The sequence below is a fragment of the Myripristis murdjan genome, chromosome 24 (assembly GCF_902150065.1).
Source record: "Myripristis murdjan chromosome 24, fMyrMur1.1, whole genome shotgun sequence".
Taxonomy (NCBI): domain Eukaryota; kingdom Metazoa; phylum Chordata; class Actinopteri; order Holocentriformes; family Holocentridae; genus Myripristis; species Myripristis murdjan.
In genome coordinates, this window is record NC_044003.1 from 15,682,637 (window position 1) to 15,704,290 (window position 21,654).

Consider the following 21,654-nt stretch of genomic DNA (forward strand, 5'->3'; position numbering starts at 1 on the left):
GGGCAAGTTCACCAAGGGCCCAGTCTCCCAAGACCTGTGTGTTCATTCAATCTTTCTCTGCAGCCTTCACATCCACACGTTACTCTCTTCGTCTGACTGTTAATTCCACATTCACATCATTCACAGTGAATATCCTTGCCCTTGCTTCACAGTGTGGCTCTCTATCCATGTGATAGTATTGACGGATAGCTTTCCTGAAAGGGCAGAATTAAGGGAGATTAGACACCCATCAGTATTCCTGTGGCACAATGTGGTGTTAAATTGTTTCACGGGCATTATCAGTCCAGTGTCCCTGGATCCTAATGGTGAAAAATGAGACGGTAAAGTAATGAGGAGACTTCTTAATGTCACCACTGTGACAGAGATAGGCCATGAGGGAATGCACCTCAACCTTTTATAGAGCACATAGCTTCACCATGGTTTTATTTAAACTTTTTAATTTTTTTTTTTTTTTTTTTTACATAGAAACTTCATAAAAGTTGTTGGGTGGTTCTACTTATGCAGTTGTAAGTACAAATCTCAAGATAGCCTGTGACTTCAGTAATATTCAGCAATGTGCTTTAGTTTGATCTATCATTTTAACAGCAGGAGTTCCACTCACCCACCAGCCATCTGCCTAGATATGATTTAACTGCTTCAGCCTCACCATCCATCCCTTAACTAAATCTTATTTATATTTTCACCTTTTGTGTAGCTTCTCTGATCCGTGGGAACAGGAACAACTGCACCCAATTCTCCCGTAACTTGGACTGGTTGGTTAGCAAGCTGGAGAGACTGGAATCCTCCTCAGGTATTGTGGGAGATAATGCCCATACCTCTGATCAAAAGTTGGCATCTGCAGCTCAGATGTGGACTGTTCCATGTGGACATGATCTGATAAAATGATGCATATCATCTTTGACCACCTAGGAATTCTGGAAGTCCTGCACTGCATCTTGATTGAAAGCCCAGAGGCTTTGAACATCATCCAGAGAGGGCACATCAAGTCCATCATCTCCCTGCTCTATAAGCACGGACGTAACCATAAGGTGAGCAAAAATAGGGTGGCAAACAAGATTTTCTTTGACTGAAAGGTGATTGTCGTGAATCCTGTGGTCGGGTGTGTGCCTTAAGCCTCATGATGCTGTAGTGGAGCTTCTCAGCATTCAACAGAAGCAAATTGGTTGTACTAGGTAGTTTGTACATGTGTGCACCTCAGTGAGTATGAGTAAAAAAATCGACATACAAACATCTACACATGACAAGCTTTCTAATATACCTTTCACTTACCAACACACTTTAGTTTTACTATTATGCAGATAATATTACCTCGGGACATCTAATGACTTGTAATAACAGCGTGATAATGGTGTGATTTTAACCGTAACCTTTTACAGTTTTATCTAAGTTATTTTAGTGAATTTTTAGTGAGTTTCCAACACATGTTGCGTGTTATACATTAAGTACATGATGTTCTCTCATCACACCAGTTCCTTGCTTTTTATGGCTCTCAACAGAAAAAACTGACATTGACTGGAGTGACAGGCATTTCCCTCTGTTTGCGCCAGCAAATCCTCTCTCCTCTGGGTGAAAACAACAAAGCTAAACTTAACACACAGGCGTTCAGGCTTGAGTAAGGATTTAAGTAGTGCAACTCATGTTAGTTCATGAAGCCTAAATCACTGTTAAACCAAGGTCATGCTTATGGGGCTATACTGTACCTGCATCTTTTAGACTTCAAAACAGTTTATCTAAATCCTTGTCATGGCTGTGATTGTGGCTGCTGTCAGCGTGCTGCATATCAGGTGACTCTGTTGTTTTTGATGACATTTCAGCTATGTGTTTTACATACACTGTTAAAATTTCACAGTCTCTCAATATTTGCACTGCAAATGGTACTTGGGCAGGCAAGGGAATCCTCGTAAACAACAGCTGTCGATAATGAGTGGCAGGTGGAATCCTGTGGCCCTGTAAAGTTGAAGGCCCATTATGCCAGTCTATACACAACAAGTGCTGATTTCTCCCTGTCCAGAATGTCATGAGTAGCTGTTTACTTTGATGAAAAATAAGACTTGATGATTTGATGTCAGCAAGGAATGTACCATGAATTGAGGATTGAATGAAAAATGTGTTTGTTTATGTTTCAGTTATGTTTCTTTCTTTCTGTCTTTCTTTCTTTCTTTCTTTCTTTCTTTCTTTCTTTCTCTCTCTCTTTCAGATTCTAGATGTCCTGTGTTCACTCTGTGTTTGTAATGGGGTGGCAGTAAGATCAAATCAGAATCTGATTTGTGACAACCTGCTTCCGAAGAGGGATCTGCTCCTTCAAACCCGATTGGTCAATGATGTTCAAAGGTAAAGAAATACGGAAAAGGATAGTGCGTTCATGTTAGAGTAACTGTTGCAACATCCTTAAAGCAATGATTTGGAAGTGTTTATCAAGCTGTCATGACTGAGGAGAGTTTTGTGTAGACTGTGGTTTCTACTGAGCAGGATTTAACACAAAACACACACCAGCCACTATTTGACGTCATGTGTTGCAGTAAACCAAACACTGCAGTGCCAGCCACACACTAAAACGCCATGACGTTTTATTTGTTATAAATATGAAGTTATATACATCATTAAAAAAAATAAATGTGACTTCATATACCTGGCTATTCACATTTTCCTTATGATAATGTCACAACGGATTAAGTTTAGTTTCACTCCAAACGTCTCATGTAATATTTACTAACTGAGAGCAATGGGATTATTTTTGCCAAACAGAGCAGCTCTATCTGCAAGAAATGTTTGTATTAACGCAAATACATACAGTCACAGAAGATCCATGAAGCTTTCAGGCCAAATCTGGGTATACAACAAGTATCAAGTAGGGGTGGGGAAATTGGAAGTCCAGCAGGCTGCCATTAATGCAACATAATCCACTTGCTAGAGTTTGCATTTAATGATGGCAGTACAATCTTCATTCATTTTCTCCAGCCTATGGTTGCTGGTTCTTGCACTTGCACCTTGCACTCCAGTGCCATTTTTTAGAATGACTTGAAAAAAAAAGCTTAAAGGTTTTTACTACTTGTTTCATTGTTTCATCGTAGCCGCTCCCAGCCTTAATACCAAGCGTACTTGCCTGCAGTGTAATTCACCTTTGTCATTTTCACATTCAGTATGAGGCCCAACATCTTCCTGGGTGTGGCCGAGGGTTCGGCTCAGTATAAGAAGTGGTACTTTGAGCTGATGATTGACCAGGTGGACCACTTTGTAACGGGTGAGCCAACCCACCTGAGGGTAGGCTGGGCCAACACCAAAGGCTACGCTCCCTACCCTGGAGGAGGAGAGGGATGGGGAGGCAATGGTGTGGGGGATGATCTGTATTCCTACAGCTTCGATGGACTCCACCTTTGGTCAGGTTGGCATTTTTGCAAGGACAGAACTACATGTGTACTCATATATTGCATGAGGTTTAAGGAGTAAAGGACTAGACATTTAAAGATGGAAGAAAATGGAGAGAATTACTGATGCAAATGGAGCTAGGTGAGATTGTAATTGCAAGTAGTATAATGCACTATTTGTCATACCCCACATCTCTTGTCCCTACATAGAATAAAATTAAACACAAACTACAAAGTACTAAAGCACTAACACTATGTAATAGATATTACAGTTCCACATGTTGGATATTCACCAAAAGGGAATCACACCCATGCCACACCCCCTTCAGCCAATCATTGTGAAAAAGTTTTATTATGTTTCATCAGTCTTTGAAAATAATGTGTTTTTATGAGAAGCCATTCCCCAGATTGGCCAAAGAGTGTAAGTTCTATGGTGTTGCATGAATCTGTTAGAAAGTTACATGCATTTTTATGTGATGCCACACCCACTACCACAACCCCCTTTGGGAAATCAGTGTGAAAAGTTAATCAGTTCTTGCTCACCCCATAACCAGCCTTTCCACCAAGTTTCATGGCAATCTGTTCATATCTTTTTTAGATATCATGCTGAAAAACAAACAAACAAACAAACAAATAGATGCTGGATGGGGCAAATCCACCTCTAAGATCAACTGTAGGCATCTTCCTAATACATGATTGATGCAACATGAGCAAACTGCTATAATTTAGTCATTGTTCTATACAGACTCCTGATGAGTGAAGTTTTATACATGAAGAGAAAGTCTTGAGGACGTGAAAGGACTGAGTCCCCACAGAATTTACTAGAGCCTGCTGTCCAGCCTCTAGGTTGCTGTTTTGATTTTCTGCTTAGTCAAGGGCAAAGTCACAGCGCTGACAGTGACATAAAAATCTCCATCCAGCCTCCACCTAACATACCCCTTTTCTCCCTTCCCCCTCCCGCTCCCTTGCTTCCACTCTCTGCTAAGTTCCTTCAATACACCATCCTCTCTCCTGTCTCGCTAAAAGCCTCACACCTGTATCCACCCTCTCTTTCCTCTCTGATCCGCTTAAAGACCCGTCACCTTCCCTCCTCGATTTCTTTCTGCTAAAATGCTCATCACCTATCTCACTACCAAACTGCTCCCCTCTGCTCCCTCTCACCCATCATCCTGCCCTACATAGCCAATGACTTTGCAGTTGTAACAGCCATCCATCCTCCCTCTCTTCCTCTCTCGCTCTCTCTACCCGCTCTACTGTCTAGGCCGAGTCCCCCGGGCGGTGGCCTCCATTAACCAGCACCTGCTGAACTCAGATGATGTGGTCAGCTGTTGTCTGGATCTGGGCGCCCCCAGCATGTCCTTCAGGATCAATGGCCAACCTGTTCAGGGCATGTTTGAGGACTTCAACACCGATGGATTCTTCTTCCCTGTTGTCAGCTTCTCGGCAGGTGTCAAGTAAGGCTCTCCGTTTATAATTAGGGGGTGAAAATAAAGGGGTTTTCTGAAGGAACTGCTTTTTTGTAGGTAAAATATCAGTTTTTACAAAAACATTAATTTGTGATTTTTGGCTTTATAAGATCATATCATCTTATCATATCATCAACTTACATCAGTTTCATGCTAGGTATTATGATGTATAGTATAAAATTTTGTCAGAAAGGAGTAGCAGAGTTTGCAGAGCTACATAAATATCAGAATATTATTACTTAAGGTCATTCTCCATGTAGGGCACCGTGACAAGTGTAGAGTTCACACCAGCTTCTTTAAATTAAAATAAATACATGCAAAAAATCATCAATGCACATAAATAAAATACAGTACAGCAAGAATCAGCAACAGTTTAGAGATGTGTTGGTGATGGTTTCTGTGCTAATCATTACTCTTTTTTTAACCAACATACTCAGTGTTTTCAGAACTTTAAATATATATCAGTCAAGGCTGTGCGATTTGGATCTGATAACATTCATGACTCATGACTCTTAAACTGGTCAGTCTCTGATGCAGTGCTTATGGAGCGCCTGCAAAATTGTAATCTGTAATAAATGTGATTAAAAGTAGAATCAAAGGAATTATTGTGTTTTGTATCTTTCACATTTTAAAAAGGGTTCAAAGATTTCAAAGATTTCCCAATTAAATCTCATCTCAGGGTCCGTTTTCTGTTGGGCGGTCGCCATGGAGATTTCAAGTTCCTGCCACCGGCGGGTTACTCTCCTTGCTACGAGGCGCTGCTGCCCAAGGAGAAGATGCGTGTAGAGGCAGTGAAGGAGTATAAGAGGGACCATGAGGGGATCCGCGACCTGCTGGGCACCACCCAGTTCCTCTCTCAGGCCTCCTTCATCCCCACTCCTGTTGACACCAGCCAGGTGAGGGCACCACCTCCAGTACCACAGGGATCAAAACTGTTTGATAATATTCAAGAAAGAATTGTTTACAGTTGCTCCTGCTGCTCTAATGCAGGATAGTTGCAGGATGACTACTGCAGCTGCCATTGCATTACCAAAGGAAGGTGAAACTTATAATGATCCCCAGGAATCTAAGAATTACATAGTCAGGGGAAAAAGGGTATACTGTTTTCAGTTGTTGGCTTGTGGGCATCTCAGCATCGTCCGACCAAACCATCTGTTCCCTTCATCTCCCTCCAGATTGTTCTTCCCCCTCACCTGGACAACGTCCGGGACAAGCTGGCAGAAAACATCCATGAACTGTGGGGGATGAACAAGATTGAACTGGGCTGGACCTACGGCAAGGTAAACCTGCTACCCTTCACCAAATTCAACATACAAGATCCCCCTGAGGATATTAGGAAACACTGACTGACAAAGATCAACTCCTTCCCTTTCCAGTGTAATACATGTTAATGACCCATTAATCTAAATATTTCAGTCACTGTACAACCACATGCCAGAAGTCAGGACTAGGGTTAGGCTGATGTATCGGTTTGTCAATATATGGACTCAATGTTGGCCTTTAATTAAATAACAAATGTCAGCCAGTCAGTGTTGTCGCCTGATAATAAGATCGAGTTTGCTCTTTGACCACAGCTACTAAAAAACTGTCCGTAAAACCTGTAACCTGTTCACATTTTATTTAATCATTTACTTATTCAATTTTTTTTTTCACAATGGCAGTGATACACTGCAGAGTTTTCTCTCCCATTGGAAGGGAGGTGGTGATGGGTGGTGATGTAAGGTTTACAGTTATGTGGTCTAAATGCTGTTTGAGAGGCATTTACATGCTGACAAGTAGTATGGACGTATGGAAGAAACAGTGAGTACTTCTAATTGTATGGCATAAAAATGGTCAAACACAGACATATTGAATATTGGCACATAATCAATCATCTGTTTCAATCAGTATCAGCTTTCAGAGACAGTTTGTTCAGTCAAACCTAGTGAGGACACACTCGTTGATCCTAACTCATTATTATGCTTGTTTGTCAAATGAGAAACTGCTTACTGTGAAGATTGAAACTCCAAGTTGTGGTTCAGGAAAAGATGGCAAACTGCAATTAGTGTACAGTACATCTCATGAGATCTGAGTCCCTTCCTTCCTCATCTCTCTTTCTCTGTGTCTCCCTCCTGCCATTTCTTTCTCTTGCCTGTTCACTGCAGAGCAGACACACGATTAACAGTCTGCTCACACACCGTGGCTCTTTTGTACTGTAGTGGTTATCACAGAATCATTTCCCACTGAGGCCATCACCACTGTAGCCGTTTGACAAACTTAATGAGCGTCTCGTCTTCCAAGAGTATGACATCCAGATTAATTAAGGCTGGGAGAAAGCACCACTCAAGGGGGAACCTAGGCCTTATCATTTATTAAGGACAATATTTAGGTACCAACAGCTGCTCAGCATTTAATTTTGCTTTAACAAGACAAAGTGACCTTCCTAACCTGAGACGAGAGCGTCTTGGGACAAGTGGCACATACGTGGCTGGAACTTCTGAGGATAAGCTTGATAAACTTGGATATTCCTTCAGTGTTTTGTGTCCAGGTGCCTCAAACTAATTATGTACTCCTCATACATTTTGTGCTGCGTGCTTATCCTAACTTTTGTGAACAGCAAAGGAAAGTCCATTATGAGAGAAAGCTTCCTTGGCAGTATCTGATTGGGAGTCCAGGCACAGTGGCATATTCCTCTTGGTTCAACGCTTTTTCAGACAGCTGTGGCTTGTGCCACTATGTCTCTCTCCTCTGAGCTGAATTGAGCTTATCTTTGCTTCATTAAAACGTCAACACCTGAGGCTCAAATTATTCAGCGGGAAAATGAACAATAACACATCTGTCACATTCCACTGCAAAAGGTTCAGCTGCAGTACAGTTTTAATTTTTGTTACTGCTGAGCAACACTTTGTCACACTTGTCTTTCATGTCTGTTTGTCATTTATGCAAAATTTATTTTGGATGATTTGATGGATAGATAGAAAGACTGACAGGAAGGAAGGAAGAAAGAAAGAAAGAAAGAAAGAAAGAAAGAAAGAAAGAAAGAAAGAAAGGATGGAGGATGGATGGAAAGGTCAGGCTCAAGATTTAGCTCACCAGAGTTTTTGATCGCAAATGAACTGTAATGATGTCAGTCTGTTCTTTCTTCAGGTTCGTGATGACAACAAAAGGCAGCACCCTTGCCTTGTGGATTTCACCAAGTTGCCCGAAACAGAAAGGAATTACAACCTGCAGATGTCCAGTGAAACACTTAAGTAAGGGCGGGCAGTTTGCTATATAATCAAATTACCTATTCATAGAATTGCCACTGCTCCAGTCTCCACTGAATGCTGTGGGAGAGCAGTTTAGGCTAAGATTAAAGCTGAACTTGTAATGACTTGCATCTCTTGAGTGAATTCCAGTATTGATTTTTAAGAAATCTTGATTCCCAAGCTTATTTGAGCCAACCACTGAGTCACCCCACTGTAAAAACATTAGGCTTGGCTCAACGAAGCAACTTCCTGTTACAGGAAGCTTCGATCAGGTATGCAGTCTGTCAATTACATAATGTTGAAGTTGGAGTCCCAACTGTAAAGGAAGACACAGCCAAAAAAATGGCTAATGATCTCAGTGTAACTGTATTGATTGAGTGAGATCTATTGATGTCTAATGAGCTGTGTTAAAAATGCAGCAGTTGCTCGATGAATTCTGCTGATGCAAGGCTGGAACATATTCATCTGGCAAATTGTAATGGGGCTTAAGTGTTGATATAAGTTATGATCCTTCTTTCTCTGTGTCTCTCTTTTCTCTCTTTCAGAACCCTGTTGGCCCTTGGATGCCATGTTGCCCAGGTCAACGTTCACGCTGAGGATGATCTGAAGAAAATCAAACTTCCCAAAGAGTATGGCAGACATCTTGTTAAAATTTTTATCTTACATGACATGGTGGGGGATCAGTACATCTAGATGTCACAGGAAATGGGAACTTGACATTCAGGACATTAATTGTTGCACTATTTCAAGAACCATGATTATGTATCGTCATCCCCATTATGTTGTGTTGTTTTCAGCTACATGATGTCTAATGGTTATAAGCCTACGCCACTGGATCTTTCTGACGTGAAACTTACTCCAGGTCAGGAGGTTCTGGTTGATAAACTGGCCGAGAATGCCCACAATGTGTGGGCCAAGGACAGGATTAAACAAGGATGGACCTATGGCATCCAGCAGGTAAAATACCTCATGTTTTGAAAGGGGACCCGTGGTTCTAATCAATACACTGTTCATTCATTGTATTAATTTTCCAAGCTGCTTTTCCTACTTAGGACAGCGCTGGGATTGGCTTCTACTACTCCGCGACCCTAATTAGGATAAGCAGCTTGGAAAATGAATGATGAATCTATCAATCAATACACTGTGCCACTATAACTATACACTATTAATGGCCTTTTATGACCTGTTGCAACAATTTAATATGTAGATTTAGGTGAATGTATATGAATGTATATGACTGTTTGTTCAAATAAAACTGAGCAGCGTAGGTGAAAATATATAAATATATATGTTGTATGTATGTGTGTGCCTTGATTGTACTTACATTTGTACTCTATGGTATAGATGTATTTTCTCTGTTTTCGTCAGGATTTGAAGAGCAGGCGTAATCCTCGCCTGGTGCCATATGCTTTACTTGATGAGCGCACGAAGAAGTCTAATAGAGACAGTCTGAGAGAGGCCATCAGGACCCTGGTTGGATATGGATATGACATTGACCCCCCAGACCAAGAGGGTGAGAGCAGTTTAACACTGCTTTTATGACACATCTTTCTAACTCTGCCTTTGGTGGTATAGGAGACTTTAGATCCTGTAGCCAGTGACACCTGTCAAAACAACCTACTGGGCAACTTAATAAAATGGCAGTGAGCAAGAGGCCCAGTACAGCTACTGAAGCTTAAATTACGTGAAGGTTCAATATGAACAACAACAACAACAACAACAACAAAAAAATGCATCTGAACAACTTTGGGAGAAGTTTTCAGCTGATAACAGAAAGATATATAGGTCCTAAATACACAAAATCATGCAGGCAGCAGCCATAGATGGCTACTTTACAGTATCTTACAGTGAGGAGTATAATGTGAAGCAGAATTTTATGTTGTTTGTCCACCTGAAAATCAATACTCTATTAGCCTGATATAAACTCTCCCTGCCTTGGTTGACTTTTGGTTCACATTGGTACCAGTTGTTTTTCTCTATGTATTTTTTTTATGAAATTACCCTCTCTCCCTCACCCCTAGCTGTCCATGTGGTGGATGATCAAAGTCTTGAGACCATACGCTTCTTCCGTGTGGAGCAGACATATGCGGTGAAGACAGGGAAGTGGTACTTTGAGTTTGAAGCCCTGACTGGAGGGGATATGAGGGTCGGCTGGGCCAGGCCGGGCTGCAGACCCGATGTGGAACTGGGAGAGGATGACCAGGCCTATGTCTTTGATGGCTACAAGGTAACCATCTCTTTTAGGACATCTTGCACTGTACCATTTTAGTGGCAGCCATCATAACAAACATCTTATTCCTGATACCTGTTACCTGCTACATATTGATATTCTAATCTCTTGAGTTTTTTTGTTTGTTTGTTTGTTTTCTTAGGGTCGACGGATGCATGCGGGCAGCCGTTATTTTGGGCGGTCGTGGCACAAGGGTGACGTGGTTGGTTGCATGATTAACATGGAGGACAAGTCCATGATCTTCACCCTGAACGGGGAGCTCCTAATCACCAACAAGGGCTCAGAACTTTGCTTTGCCGACTTTGAGACCGAGGACGGTGAGGACTCGTCCAGTTAACTGTACAGCTAACTTACGTGTGTATTCTGTTCAGAATCTCTAGAGATATGAGTGGGTTTTGTTTGACAGCCAGTTATGCAGCAGACAGTAAACTACCAAACAAATCTAACGATGTTGCAATTGAATACTAATTTGTGACACTGGGGAGTTATGCTGCAAATGAACCCATCCTCAGAACAGAAGATGGCATGTCGCATACAGTTGTCCGAAATGTGATTCAAATGACTACATTATATATGATCAGGGGATTATGCCATATGTGCATACACACACACACACGCAAATGCATTCATTCAGAGCAGTACTCACTAATTAATTTGCAAAAAACAATTCACTTGCACAAGGAATCACTTAAAAGGGTATGAACATTCTTTAATGTCGAACCCTCATACACATGCACACACCCACACATGCACACACATGCTGTTTTTTGTCCTTTTCCTCTGTTGTAACTCAAAACCCCAACACCCCCCACCCCCCACCAGGCTTCATCCCTGTGTGTAGTCTGGGCATGTCCCAGATAGGACGTATGAACCTGGGCAAGGACGCCAGTACTTTTAAGTACTACACCATGTGTGGCCTCCAGGAAGGTTTTGAGCCCTTCGCTGTCAACATGAAACGAGATGTCACCATGTGGTTCAGCAAGCGCCTGCCTACCTTTGTGAACATACCTACAGACCATGCACATATTGAGGTAAACAAGACAGTGCCAAGACGTAAGCATTATGCAAACATTTTCCTGTTGGGCACACTGTGTTTTTTTTTGTGGGACAAACACAAAGAATACGGGCAGTGAGGACAATTGCATTTTGCTTGTATTAATATATGTTGAAAAGCAGTTCATCCTCAGAGTAGGAATCATATTATGCGCATATAATCCAAACATCTTTTATTTAACCTTTATTGATGTAGCCAATCATAAACTGTGGCCAGTGTTGTTTTACAATGAATTTATATTTACTTCGCTTCATATTTGTACCACATCATATTTTATTGAAATGTCCTGTTGTATAAATTGGTCTTTTTGGATATCTAAAGTATTGATAAATAAGGTTAATCTTAATTAATCATATAAATTGAATTACAACATGGACAAAATAATATACCTCAATATCAATATTGTGATCATGTTGGAGGCTTGACTTTAACTGTTGTGATATTTACACATGAGATTTTTGATAACAGACTTGGTCACACTGTCTTTGGATAGTCCCCAATAGATGTTCAACAAAATGCCAAATGATATAAAAGTGAAATATCAAATAGATTTTAGCAGAATATCAACAAGCCATACATAATAGTTCAACAATATATTGACAAATCTATTGAAATTCTGTTATATGTGTTTGCTGAATTATAACAAACATGCAGGCCTAGTTGACATTGTAGCTGGATGCCTGCTGCATTATTATGAAACCCACCACAGTTATGGGCAAAATCAGCCCACAGGGTTAAGGTTAGGGTTATGTTTGAGTGAAGGCCTATAGCCAGCCTGTTTTAGTGAACTGGCAACAGGCTAACACATTTTATGACTCATCACAGCGCTGGTGGGTGTGTCCAGGACTCTGGTGGGATCCATGATAACGCTTCACAGACATGTCTCTGAAATGTAATTTCTGACTTATTGATATTCTACTGAACTCTTGTTGATGTTTAGCTTAAATATCAAGTGGTATTCTGTTGACCATCCATATGATTTAACCAAAGGAAGTGTTACCACAGGTTGGAAAAAAATAGTTTTAATTGGTTTATTTATGATGGTGGTCCTAAATTGCTGAATATCAAAGCTGCATCTTAACCTGATTAAGACCTCAGTTTGAATATGACCAATCATTGCATTTCCCCATGCCTCAGTGTAGCCGATGTGAAGAGTGTTTTTGGTGTTGATCGTGGTGCCTGGTTGTTACTTCCTCAGGTAACAAGGATTGACGGGACAATAGACAGCCCCCCCTGTCTCAAGGTCTCCCATAAGACGTTTGGTACCCAAAACAGCAACAACGACTTGGTGTACTGTAGGCTGAGCATGCCTGTGGAGTTTTACTCCACTGACATGTTACTGGAAGAATCGCACAAGCTCAGGTTAGACCGGCTTTACAGCTGTAGATTATTTGAATTGATTTCTTAAACAATTATTTCTCCGATAGCAGTGTTGGAATGATCAATTTGACTACTCTATCTCAATTTGTTCTTAATTGCTTCATCTGGCAAATAAAAGAGGAATAAAAAACCTGTGATTTCTATTATTGCATTGTTGACCATGAAACCTTTCGTCAAGGTTAAACTCTGGTTGAAATCCAACCAAATGTGCGAACACTAATTGGCATATTTTAAATTGGTGATGACACAGCTTTTATGACTGTAATTTGGCACTGTAATTTTGTACATTTGTAATCTAGGAAATGTTATTGCTTTTGTCACGGCTTTTGTATCCGCACAGATTAGAACTTCATGCATGCCTTGGTGTAATTGATTATTTTTAACTACGTATTGTAGATACTTGTATAGAAAGGCCCAACAAGGGACTGGGGTCGCAAACTAGCCTCGGCTATAAACCCCTTATACAATGCAACGGTTTCATGTTTTATAACTTGATACATTGTTTTTTGTATTGTCCCTGTTAAATAAAATAAAATAAATAAATAAATAAAATGTTCTTGTCTCTGCAGCCACCCTCCAAAAGAAGATGGAAGTATTGACTATGGGAGCATCACAACTGTAAGTGCACCTAAATTTTCAAAGATAGAAAAGATATCTGAAATATTGAGTGAGTGTTTGTAATTTGTTTTCTATGGCAGTACTACCACTCGGTGAGAGTGTTCGCTGGACAGGATCCTGCCACAGTGTGGGTGGGCTGGGTCACACCTGACTATCATTACTATAGCAAGAACTTCAGCCTCAACAAGACGCGAACAGTCACTGTTACTCTTGGAGACGAGCGGGGCCGGGTCCATGAGAGGCAAGCATCTAACTTTTCATATCAGGATTCAGACTGGTATTTCTTTAATATCGTGGAATTGTGAGAGTTTTTTAGGGCAAAAACAGTTTTAACAAACCTAGAAAGAAGAAAAATGTTAGGTCATAGAAGCACTCCACCTTTGGCTTAGTTAAGGAAAGAAATGGAAAAGTCATGAAATATTACATCCGGATTACATTTGGAACCATGTAATGTGGTCAGCTTACAAATTACATGAACATAGAAATCATAGGAACATATTATGATTGCGATCCTGCCATACAATTGTCAGCTTCTTGGTGCAAATTCCTGTGCTACTTCTTGCAACACCGTAACTGTCAAACAACTTGATTTTAAAACCCTTATTCATGTTGATAGTGCCATCATCTATTCTTTTGCACTATTGTGCATTGCACATGAGGCAGTACTTTCAATCTGAAATTGCTTTGCATGTTTTGTAAATAAAGCACTTAATTCTAATCTGTACAACCATACACTTTTGTTTTAGTAATCAGAGAAGTAAATCAATCAAAAAGGAGAACTTCATTTAGAATCTGAATGAGGCAACTGTCACCAATAATAAATGTGGCATCACAAAAAAAGATGAGATCAAACTTTGTTACAGGATTGTTGTATTTTCTATCATCTTTTGATGAGTTTATGCATAGAAATTCTTGTAGCCTATTTTCCACTTTGTTCTGAGTCATAATTCAAGGTCATCTTTGATCTTGTTTTGTTGCAGTGTCCAGAGAAGTAACTGCTACATGGTGTGTGGTGCGGATGCAGTTGGTTCGTCCGCCTCCAGTCGCTCCAACTCTGACCTGGAGATCGGCTGTCTGATCGACCTTGGCTCTGGCCTGGTCTCCTTCACTGCCAATGGCAAAGAGCTGCCCACCACATACCAGGTGAATAATAATAACACGGGCCCAATGGAAAAAGGTTCATGGACAGTCTCACTCATGAGCTGCAGTATATGGACAATTATTGATCCCAGCTGATTATCAGGGCCTGCATTCATAATTTTTCATGATTCGTAATTTTGAGTTACATGATGTCCAATATGAAAATCACTCAGACAGCGCTTTGATGCAGGTACCTGCTGCATGCTGCCATTTGAAAGACATGGCGGAACTAAAGCAAGTGGGCTGGTGGCTCAATTCAGTGATAACTCAAAGGCACATGAGTTTGAAAGAAAAATGGATGTGACCTCTATTGTTATTAATGCTCTGTCTTTTTGACTCCAGTGTGTGTTTATATTGGTTTCAGATAAGTGTTACTTCTCAAAATAGAAAATTAATAGTCATCCAAGCAATCAGATATGGGCAGCAATTTGGTATTGAAAGCCTGCAGTATGAACTTTGCCTCTGAATGTCACCTACAGAAACACACCTCACTGAATGGTGTAAACCCTAATAGATAATCACATCAGTATTTTATTTAGTGTTGATATGTGGTAGAAATACCACATTTCACAGCTCCATCCATTATCCTTAATTATTACATTTAGTGATGGAGAACCACCATGAATATTGTATGAATCTTAGTAATAATGATGAAATCTATTTGCATTGCCAACATGCACACACAGGACTAATTCACCTTCCAACTTGGTAAAGTAATTAGACCTGGAGGAAGGCACGTATACAATTTGACTGCAAAATCTCATCTGTTTTCAACCGAGACTCATAACACAGCCAACTGACACAAAGACAGACAGCCAATCAGTAATCCACTTCTTGCCTCACTGATCTCATGTGTTCAATTCTCATAATACTAAATACCTGAGTAGACGCTGGAATGATTGTGAATGCGGGAAGCCTCTATCACCTAACAATATCTCTCTTCAGTGTTTCTTTCACCTCCTAGTCTCTCTCCCTTTGCTTCTTTTTCCCTTCCACCTTTCCTCTTTCTCCTTGCATTAGTCACAAATGTGTTTTTTTAAGAGGTATTGTCCCTCTAAGAGAATCAAGAGGCTTTTACCATGATGAAAAGTCTTATTTCCTGCCACTGCATTAGACATCACTCCCTCTCTATCACTCTCCTCTCTCTCTCTCTCTCTCTCTCTCTCTCTCTCACTCTCCCTCACTCTCTCTGCATGCCTGGGGCTCTCTGATGGCTGCCATCGATACACCTGCCTGATAGGCATCGAATTAGCATTTAAAACACCAGCTAATGCATAGACATAGAAGTTAAATGGCTTTCTGACATTTGTTTAATAGCTGCATTGAGCGACCCTTTCTTTGAAAGGCAAGCACAGGTCTGAGTATTACTGCTGCAGGAAAAGTATGACACATAATTATCACTGATTTTGGATCCCATTACAGTTTGGTATTTACCATGGGACAGGTGTCACTCTCTATTAATATCTTCCAAGTAGTATCACTGCACTTTTGTTTTCTTTGGGTGGATTGTTAAATGTTCTTGTTTACCATGAAAATAGATTTTACTGGCTGCTGGAAGGACGGAAACATCGATACAGGTGGACTGAGCTCTGTGTCTTGTTTGTAGGTTGAGCCCAATACCAAACTGTTCCCAGCCGTGTTTGTACGTCCCACAAGTGCAAACCTCTTCCAGTTTGAGTTTGTCAAGATCAAGGTTTGTCGTTTTTCCAAGTATAACATTTGCTGCTGTTGGCACATTAAAATATTTGTTGGAGTGGATGTGAGTAACTAATTTAGTGTTTAAATAAATCATTGTGATGTGTAGAGTAATTAGCATGAGCCTTCTCAGACTTTGTTTTGTCACCGACTCTCAAATAGACACACACACTGGGCAACGGACCCCTATTTGACAAGATTACTTTCCTTGTTTTTCCTCTGTGCTCAGGATGCCATGCCACTCTCTTCAGCCATCTTTAAGAGTGAGCACAGAAACCCGGTGCCACAGTGCCCGCCAAGGCTGGATGTCCAGACAATAGTGGCGGTGTTGTGGAGCCGGATGCCCAACACCTTCCTCACTGTGGAGACGGCCCGGGTCAGTGAAAGACACGGCTGGGTGGTGCAGTGTCTGGAGCCGCTGCAGATGATGGCCGTACATATACCAGAGGAGAACAGGTCTGAGAGCAATATGTGAATGGCATGTAGACAAGCGTAGAGAGAGTTTTAGATCTATGAACTCTAATGATAAAAATGCCTTCTTGTTACCATGGTAATTTGTAATTCATGGTAATTCAGCCACTGTGCGCATTAGTACAAAATAACTTTATACACTAACAAAAACATACATTAAATAATGTGTGACTCCTCTGCTACCTGCAACAGGTGAACATTGTGTATATTAAATGTTTTTCATCAGCATTTCTACTGGAATATGCAATGTCGGTGACATTTTTCAAAGTTTACCATTGGTCTTCTTTTGCCACTGAATATCTGAAGCACTATGCACCCACTTACTTTGAGAGCTACCCATTTTGATCCCTACCTTCCTCATTCCTTCCTCTGTCCTTAACATTTTGTCCAGGTGCATGGACATCCTGGAGTTGTCTGAGACTGAAGACTTGAGGAAGTTCCACTACCACACGCTGAAGCTCTACTGCGCCCTCTGTGCCCTGGGAAACACCCGAGTGGCCCATGCCCTCTGCAGCCACTTGGACCAATCACAGCTCCTCTACACCATCGACAACCAGTACCTCTCTGGAATGCTCAGAGAGGGATTCTATAACGTCTTGATCAGGTGTGTTGGTTGTATTTTCACACAAAATCTTGTAATGTAACACAATTTAAAGTTTAAAGATCAGGCTTACATTCAGCCTTGAACATGTTGCAAGTAGTTGAGATGAGAATAATTTGTTATTTTAGCACCTAGAGAATGCTTGAAATGGTAATTATGGAACAAAATACTTGAAAATATTTTTGCAGTTTTATGTATCATGTTCACCTTCCTACAATTTGGTAACTTGGCTTATTTATCTTAAAAAAAAAAAAAAGAAAAAAGAGAGAAGGCGAAATAGAAGAGAACAATGTTAACAAATTAACAAATTCCCAACTTCATCCCAAGGATGTCTGTCTCAGGTGAAGTTGAGATGAAATTAACTCTAAAGGGTCAGTGAGAAATCTGTTAACTCAATCAACCTTTACTGACAAACAGTAAGAATTGTAATAGCATAGCTAATTTATCTCTTTCAAGTCTCTTCAAATTTCAGGCACAGCAGTTTTTTTGTAATAATAATTTTGTAATAGTAATACCATTCTTTTTTGGCTTTAGGACCAGGCTAGCCACACTCACATTTAAAAAAGTGAGTTTTAGCAAGTGCCTTCAAAATGTGTGGGGGGTTATTGATTGGAAATGGAGAGTACAGGCCAGACAGTGAGTTTTGAGATCCAGAAATCTCAGCACTTGTTGAAGTAATTGTTGAGTCACAGATATTGATCAACAACCCAGTAAACATCCTGTAGCTATATTATCATCATGTTTTGCTTGGGGCCTGTATAAATTTTTATTATTGCTTCTTGAAAGAACACTCAGAAAATGTCCCTTTGAAAGTACAATGATGACCTACAATACGGCAATGCTTATTTTCCCAGTGAGTACAATGTTGCAGAAGTCAATGCCACCATTGCTAAATGATGATTGCTGTCATTGCCAGCATTCACCTGGAGACAGCAAAGGAGGCTCAACTCATGATGAACAATGAGTTCATCATCCCTGTGACAGACGAGACGCGCTCCATCAAGCTTTTCCCAGATGAGTCAAAGAGGCACACGCTGCCCGGTGTGGGGCTGAGTACCTCCCTCAAACCGCGGGTCAACTTTTCCCCTGTTGGCATTATTGGCACCAAGCGCCAGCAGCACCTCTACAGCCCTGAGATTCCCCTGGGCATCCTGAAGGAGAAGGCCATCAGCATGCTCTCTGAGGCTGTGCAGGGCGGTGGTACCCACATTCGAGACCCGGTAGGGGGCAATGTGGAGTTCCAGTTTGTCCCCATCCTCAAGTTGATTGGGACCCTTTTGATCATGGGAGTCCTAAGTAGCGATGAGGTGAGGCTGATCCTCCTGCTGATCGACCCCAACGTGTTTGGGGAGGCTCAGGAGGCAGAGGAGGGGAAGGGCGAGGAGGTGGCTGTGGTGGGGGAGAAGGAAGAGGTGAGCAGCAATGAAGGGAAGGCTGTGGAGGCTGGGGAGGAGGAGACGAAGGAGAGTAAACCACCTATTAAGGGTCTGCTTGAGAAGTCGCTGCCTGAGTCCGTCAAACGCCAGGTGATGGGAGAACAATTTCATAAACATTCACACACACATTTTAACAGTCGGTTTTGAAGACACTGAAAATAGTTGTTTAAAACTAACTAAATCCATCAATTTGTATGCAAATATTCATTCATTTTTAATTTTGCTCATCTTGTTTGCAGTCCTCCAATTTGGTATGGTAATTGCCAATTTGTCTGCATTTCAGATCTTTCATGCCTTTTCTCTTACTTTGAAGTTACTGCATTAATGCAATGCAAAGTGTAGTGAAAGAATACTAATGTGGTATAGGTGATAAAGAAAGTGAAACTCTACAATGCTATCAACATTAAATTTTCATAAACAGAGCTTGCATATATATGTAAAGGAAAAGGAATGCTGTATTTTGGTTGACAAAAAATCCATGAGAAACAGCAGTTATTTGTGATGTCTGGTTCACATTTAACAGAGAGAGAGAGAGACAACAAAATACAACCTCAAATCTACAGTAATTCCTTGCTTAATCAATACCTTTTAGTGTCTTAAAATGTAGAAGGTAAAAAAATGGCCTTGTTAGTTATTTGCCTTACAATCGGCACGCACATAAAACAACATGTGACATGAAAATATGGCAACACAAAATCTCTGTGTTCTGTCTAGATGTGTGAGCTTCTGCACTACTTCTGTGACTGTGAGCTGAAGCACCGCATCGAGGCCATCGTGTCGTTCTCTGACAGTTTTGTGGCCAAGCTGCAGTATAACCAGAAGTTCCGTTACAATGAGCTGATGCAGGCCCTCAACATGTCTGCTGCTGTCACTGCCAAGAAGACCAAAGAGTTTCGTTCACCTCCACAGGAACAGGTACTGCACTGAACTGAACGGTAGATTGTCAGTTGTTTACATCTCTCTGAAGATGTAGTAAATATGCAAACTCTTTGAGGCATTATGTTGCCCAAAATATGCCAGAACCTTCCATGTTCTCTAGAGACTTTGGACAAAATGAGCCCATCACTTCATTGACTTGAGGCATTGATGGATGCACAGGATTTTTAAGTTCTCTGGATAACTTGAGGTTTTTGGTTGTTCTTCAACTGTCTTTGCAGCTATTACCCCATAGGGAAAGTTTGGCCATATATGAAACTAAATTGAATTTAGTGAGCCAACCATCCAGTTAGAGCCAAATAGTTGGCATTTAAGATTATAAAAGCTTTATTACTCCCAAAGGGGAAATTTATCTAAAGTGGTTTTCTGTTCAAGTAAGTGTACAACTATACATTGTGAAGGCCTCAGGGAACACAACATCAATCCACTAATTTAGAGGTTAGTCTTCAAGTTCACTTCAAGTTCAGTGCAGGTAGCCAAAACAGTAGTTTAAAAGTCTTAAATAGTGTTATAGTTGAATTCAAATAAAGTCATGACCCATTTAGACATCCAAAAATACCAGTTTGATGCTATTAGAAACTCTCAGTGAAATCAGAAGACAGATGCCTGTGGTATCTGAACTTCCCCAGACAAAAATACCCCCGTGAGGACTTAGATGTCGTCACAACAGATGTTGGATTAATCTGCCCTTTCTGATCCTCTTGAGAGGTCAGAGGTAGGTTTACTGTGCCTTGTGATCAGGGAAATGATCAGTATTGTGTCAGTTTGGACATACTGTATTATGACCCTTTTTTGACATTTATAAGCTCTCCTCTTATTTTTGAGATGAAAAACTTTGTGGCTATAACACCTCTGTATGTCCAGCATTCAGTCTGTTTAAATTCTCTGCATGCCAGTGCACCTTTGTATTATATCAAAAATAATAATAATAATGATAAAAATAATAATCATAAGATTATTTCTTAAAGTTTATTAATAATATTTATTAAGTTAATATTTCCTCCATACTTTGCTCAAAGGCATCTCCCACTTTATTTGTCCCTTGCTTTCTATTGTCCTTATTGGATGAATATCATAAAAACAACTGAAACATTGGTTGAAATTCTGAGATTAGATAATCAGTGCTGTGAACATGGTTCAGTCGCTCACTATAACACATACTAAACTGGATTCGTAGTTCTCAGTTGTCCTCGCCCCCACATTGCATGCTTTCAGCGTTTTTCAGCTCAGTGTGTTATAATTGCATCAGCACACTGGAGTGCCAGTGGCTCAGATCCTCATACCTAATGACTAGGCTCCATTTAACGTCCATTTCTCTCTGTGGGTCTCAGAGCCAGAGGAGAGAGAGAACATCATTCTTCCTGCCCAGCAGCTAGAGAGTCCCAATCATTTTCATTCTGTTTGTAGCCAGATGAATTGCTGTTGTGCTCAGTACAACACTGCAGCATCTCACAGCAAACCAGACATTTCCACCTCCCCGCGCTTTAATGCTCATATGTACTTCCCATGAGCAGCAAAACCATGCAGATCAATATAGCCCCAAAGGTAGACTCAGATCTCTGCAAAATAGTGTAGTGGTCAGCAGCAGGTGTATACTCTAGGCGATATTCTTGAGCACTGCTCCATGTTACTCCCATGGTTTATTAAGAAGCTCTGCCAGAAATAGACATCCGCCTGAACTGGATTCTCAGTCCAATTGGCCTGAGAAAATGTTTCATTTATATTTAGTCTGTTTTATAGTATCTGGTGACATACAGCAGGCACTGCAGATGTGCAACTTTTTATAATACCTCATGATTAAAGCTATTTCTGTGGCTTTGGAATTACTTTTTTAGTTTTTAATTTTCATCTCTCCACACAAACTAGATGTAAAACGCCCCAGACTGTTTCTATCTGCATTGATCAAACAGATGCTGTCTGAAAACCCCATATGTGTTTTAGTCCACCGCAGGAGGCAGCAAAAGTAAATCTGCTGCTGAGTGTGACTCAGAATAATAATGCTGCAGTTACCACTCTCTTTCCATCGCTCTCAGTT

The 21,654-nt window shown here is 40.7% G+C and overlaps 1 protein-coding gene across 1 annotated transcript in view; it reads left to right on the top strand.

Moving 5' to 3' along the window:
• The window catches only part of ryr3 (ryanodine receptor 3), a 136,831-nt gene that overhangs the window by 49,760 nt on the left and 65,417 nt on the right, over positions 1-21,654 (top strand). The window contains exons 17-39 of the mRNA XM_030047858.1: positions 695-790; positions 910-1,028; positions 2,198-2,331; positions 3,141-3,382; positions 4,627-4,819; positions 5,511-5,727; positions 6,007-6,111; positions 7,958-8,061; positions 8,604-8,687; positions 8,856-9,015; positions 9,427-9,571; positions 10,080-10,285; positions 10,431-10,605; positions 11,111-11,319; positions 12,541-12,704; positions 13,292-13,340; positions 13,421-13,581; positions 14,321-14,483; positions 16,087-16,173; positions 16,405-16,631; positions 17,038-17,250; positions 18,164-18,773; positions 19,398-19,598. Coding sequence (XP_029903718.1) covers positions 695-790; positions 910-1,028; positions 2,198-2,331; positions 3,141-3,382; positions 4,627-4,819; positions 5,511-5,727; positions 6,007-6,111; positions 7,958-8,061; positions 8,604-8,687; positions 8,856-9,015; positions 9,427-9,571; positions 10,080-10,285; positions 10,431-10,605; positions 11,111-11,319; positions 12,541-12,704; positions 13,292-13,340; positions 13,421-13,581; positions 14,321-14,483; positions 16,087-16,173; positions 16,405-16,631; positions 17,038-17,250; positions 18,164-18,773; positions 19,398-19,598 — 4,064 coding nt within the window. The remainder of the gene's footprint in view (positions 1-694; positions 791-909; positions 1,029-2,197; positions 2,332-3,140; positions 3,383-4,626; positions 4,820-5,510; positions 5,728-6,006; positions 6,112-7,957; positions 8,062-8,603; positions 8,688-8,855; positions 9,016-9,426; positions 9,572-10,079; positions 10,286-10,430; positions 10,606-11,110; positions 11,320-12,540; positions 12,705-13,291; positions 13,341-13,420; positions 13,582-14,320; positions 14,484-16,086; positions 16,174-16,404; positions 16,632-17,037; positions 17,251-18,163; positions 18,774-19,397; positions 19,599-21,654) is intronic.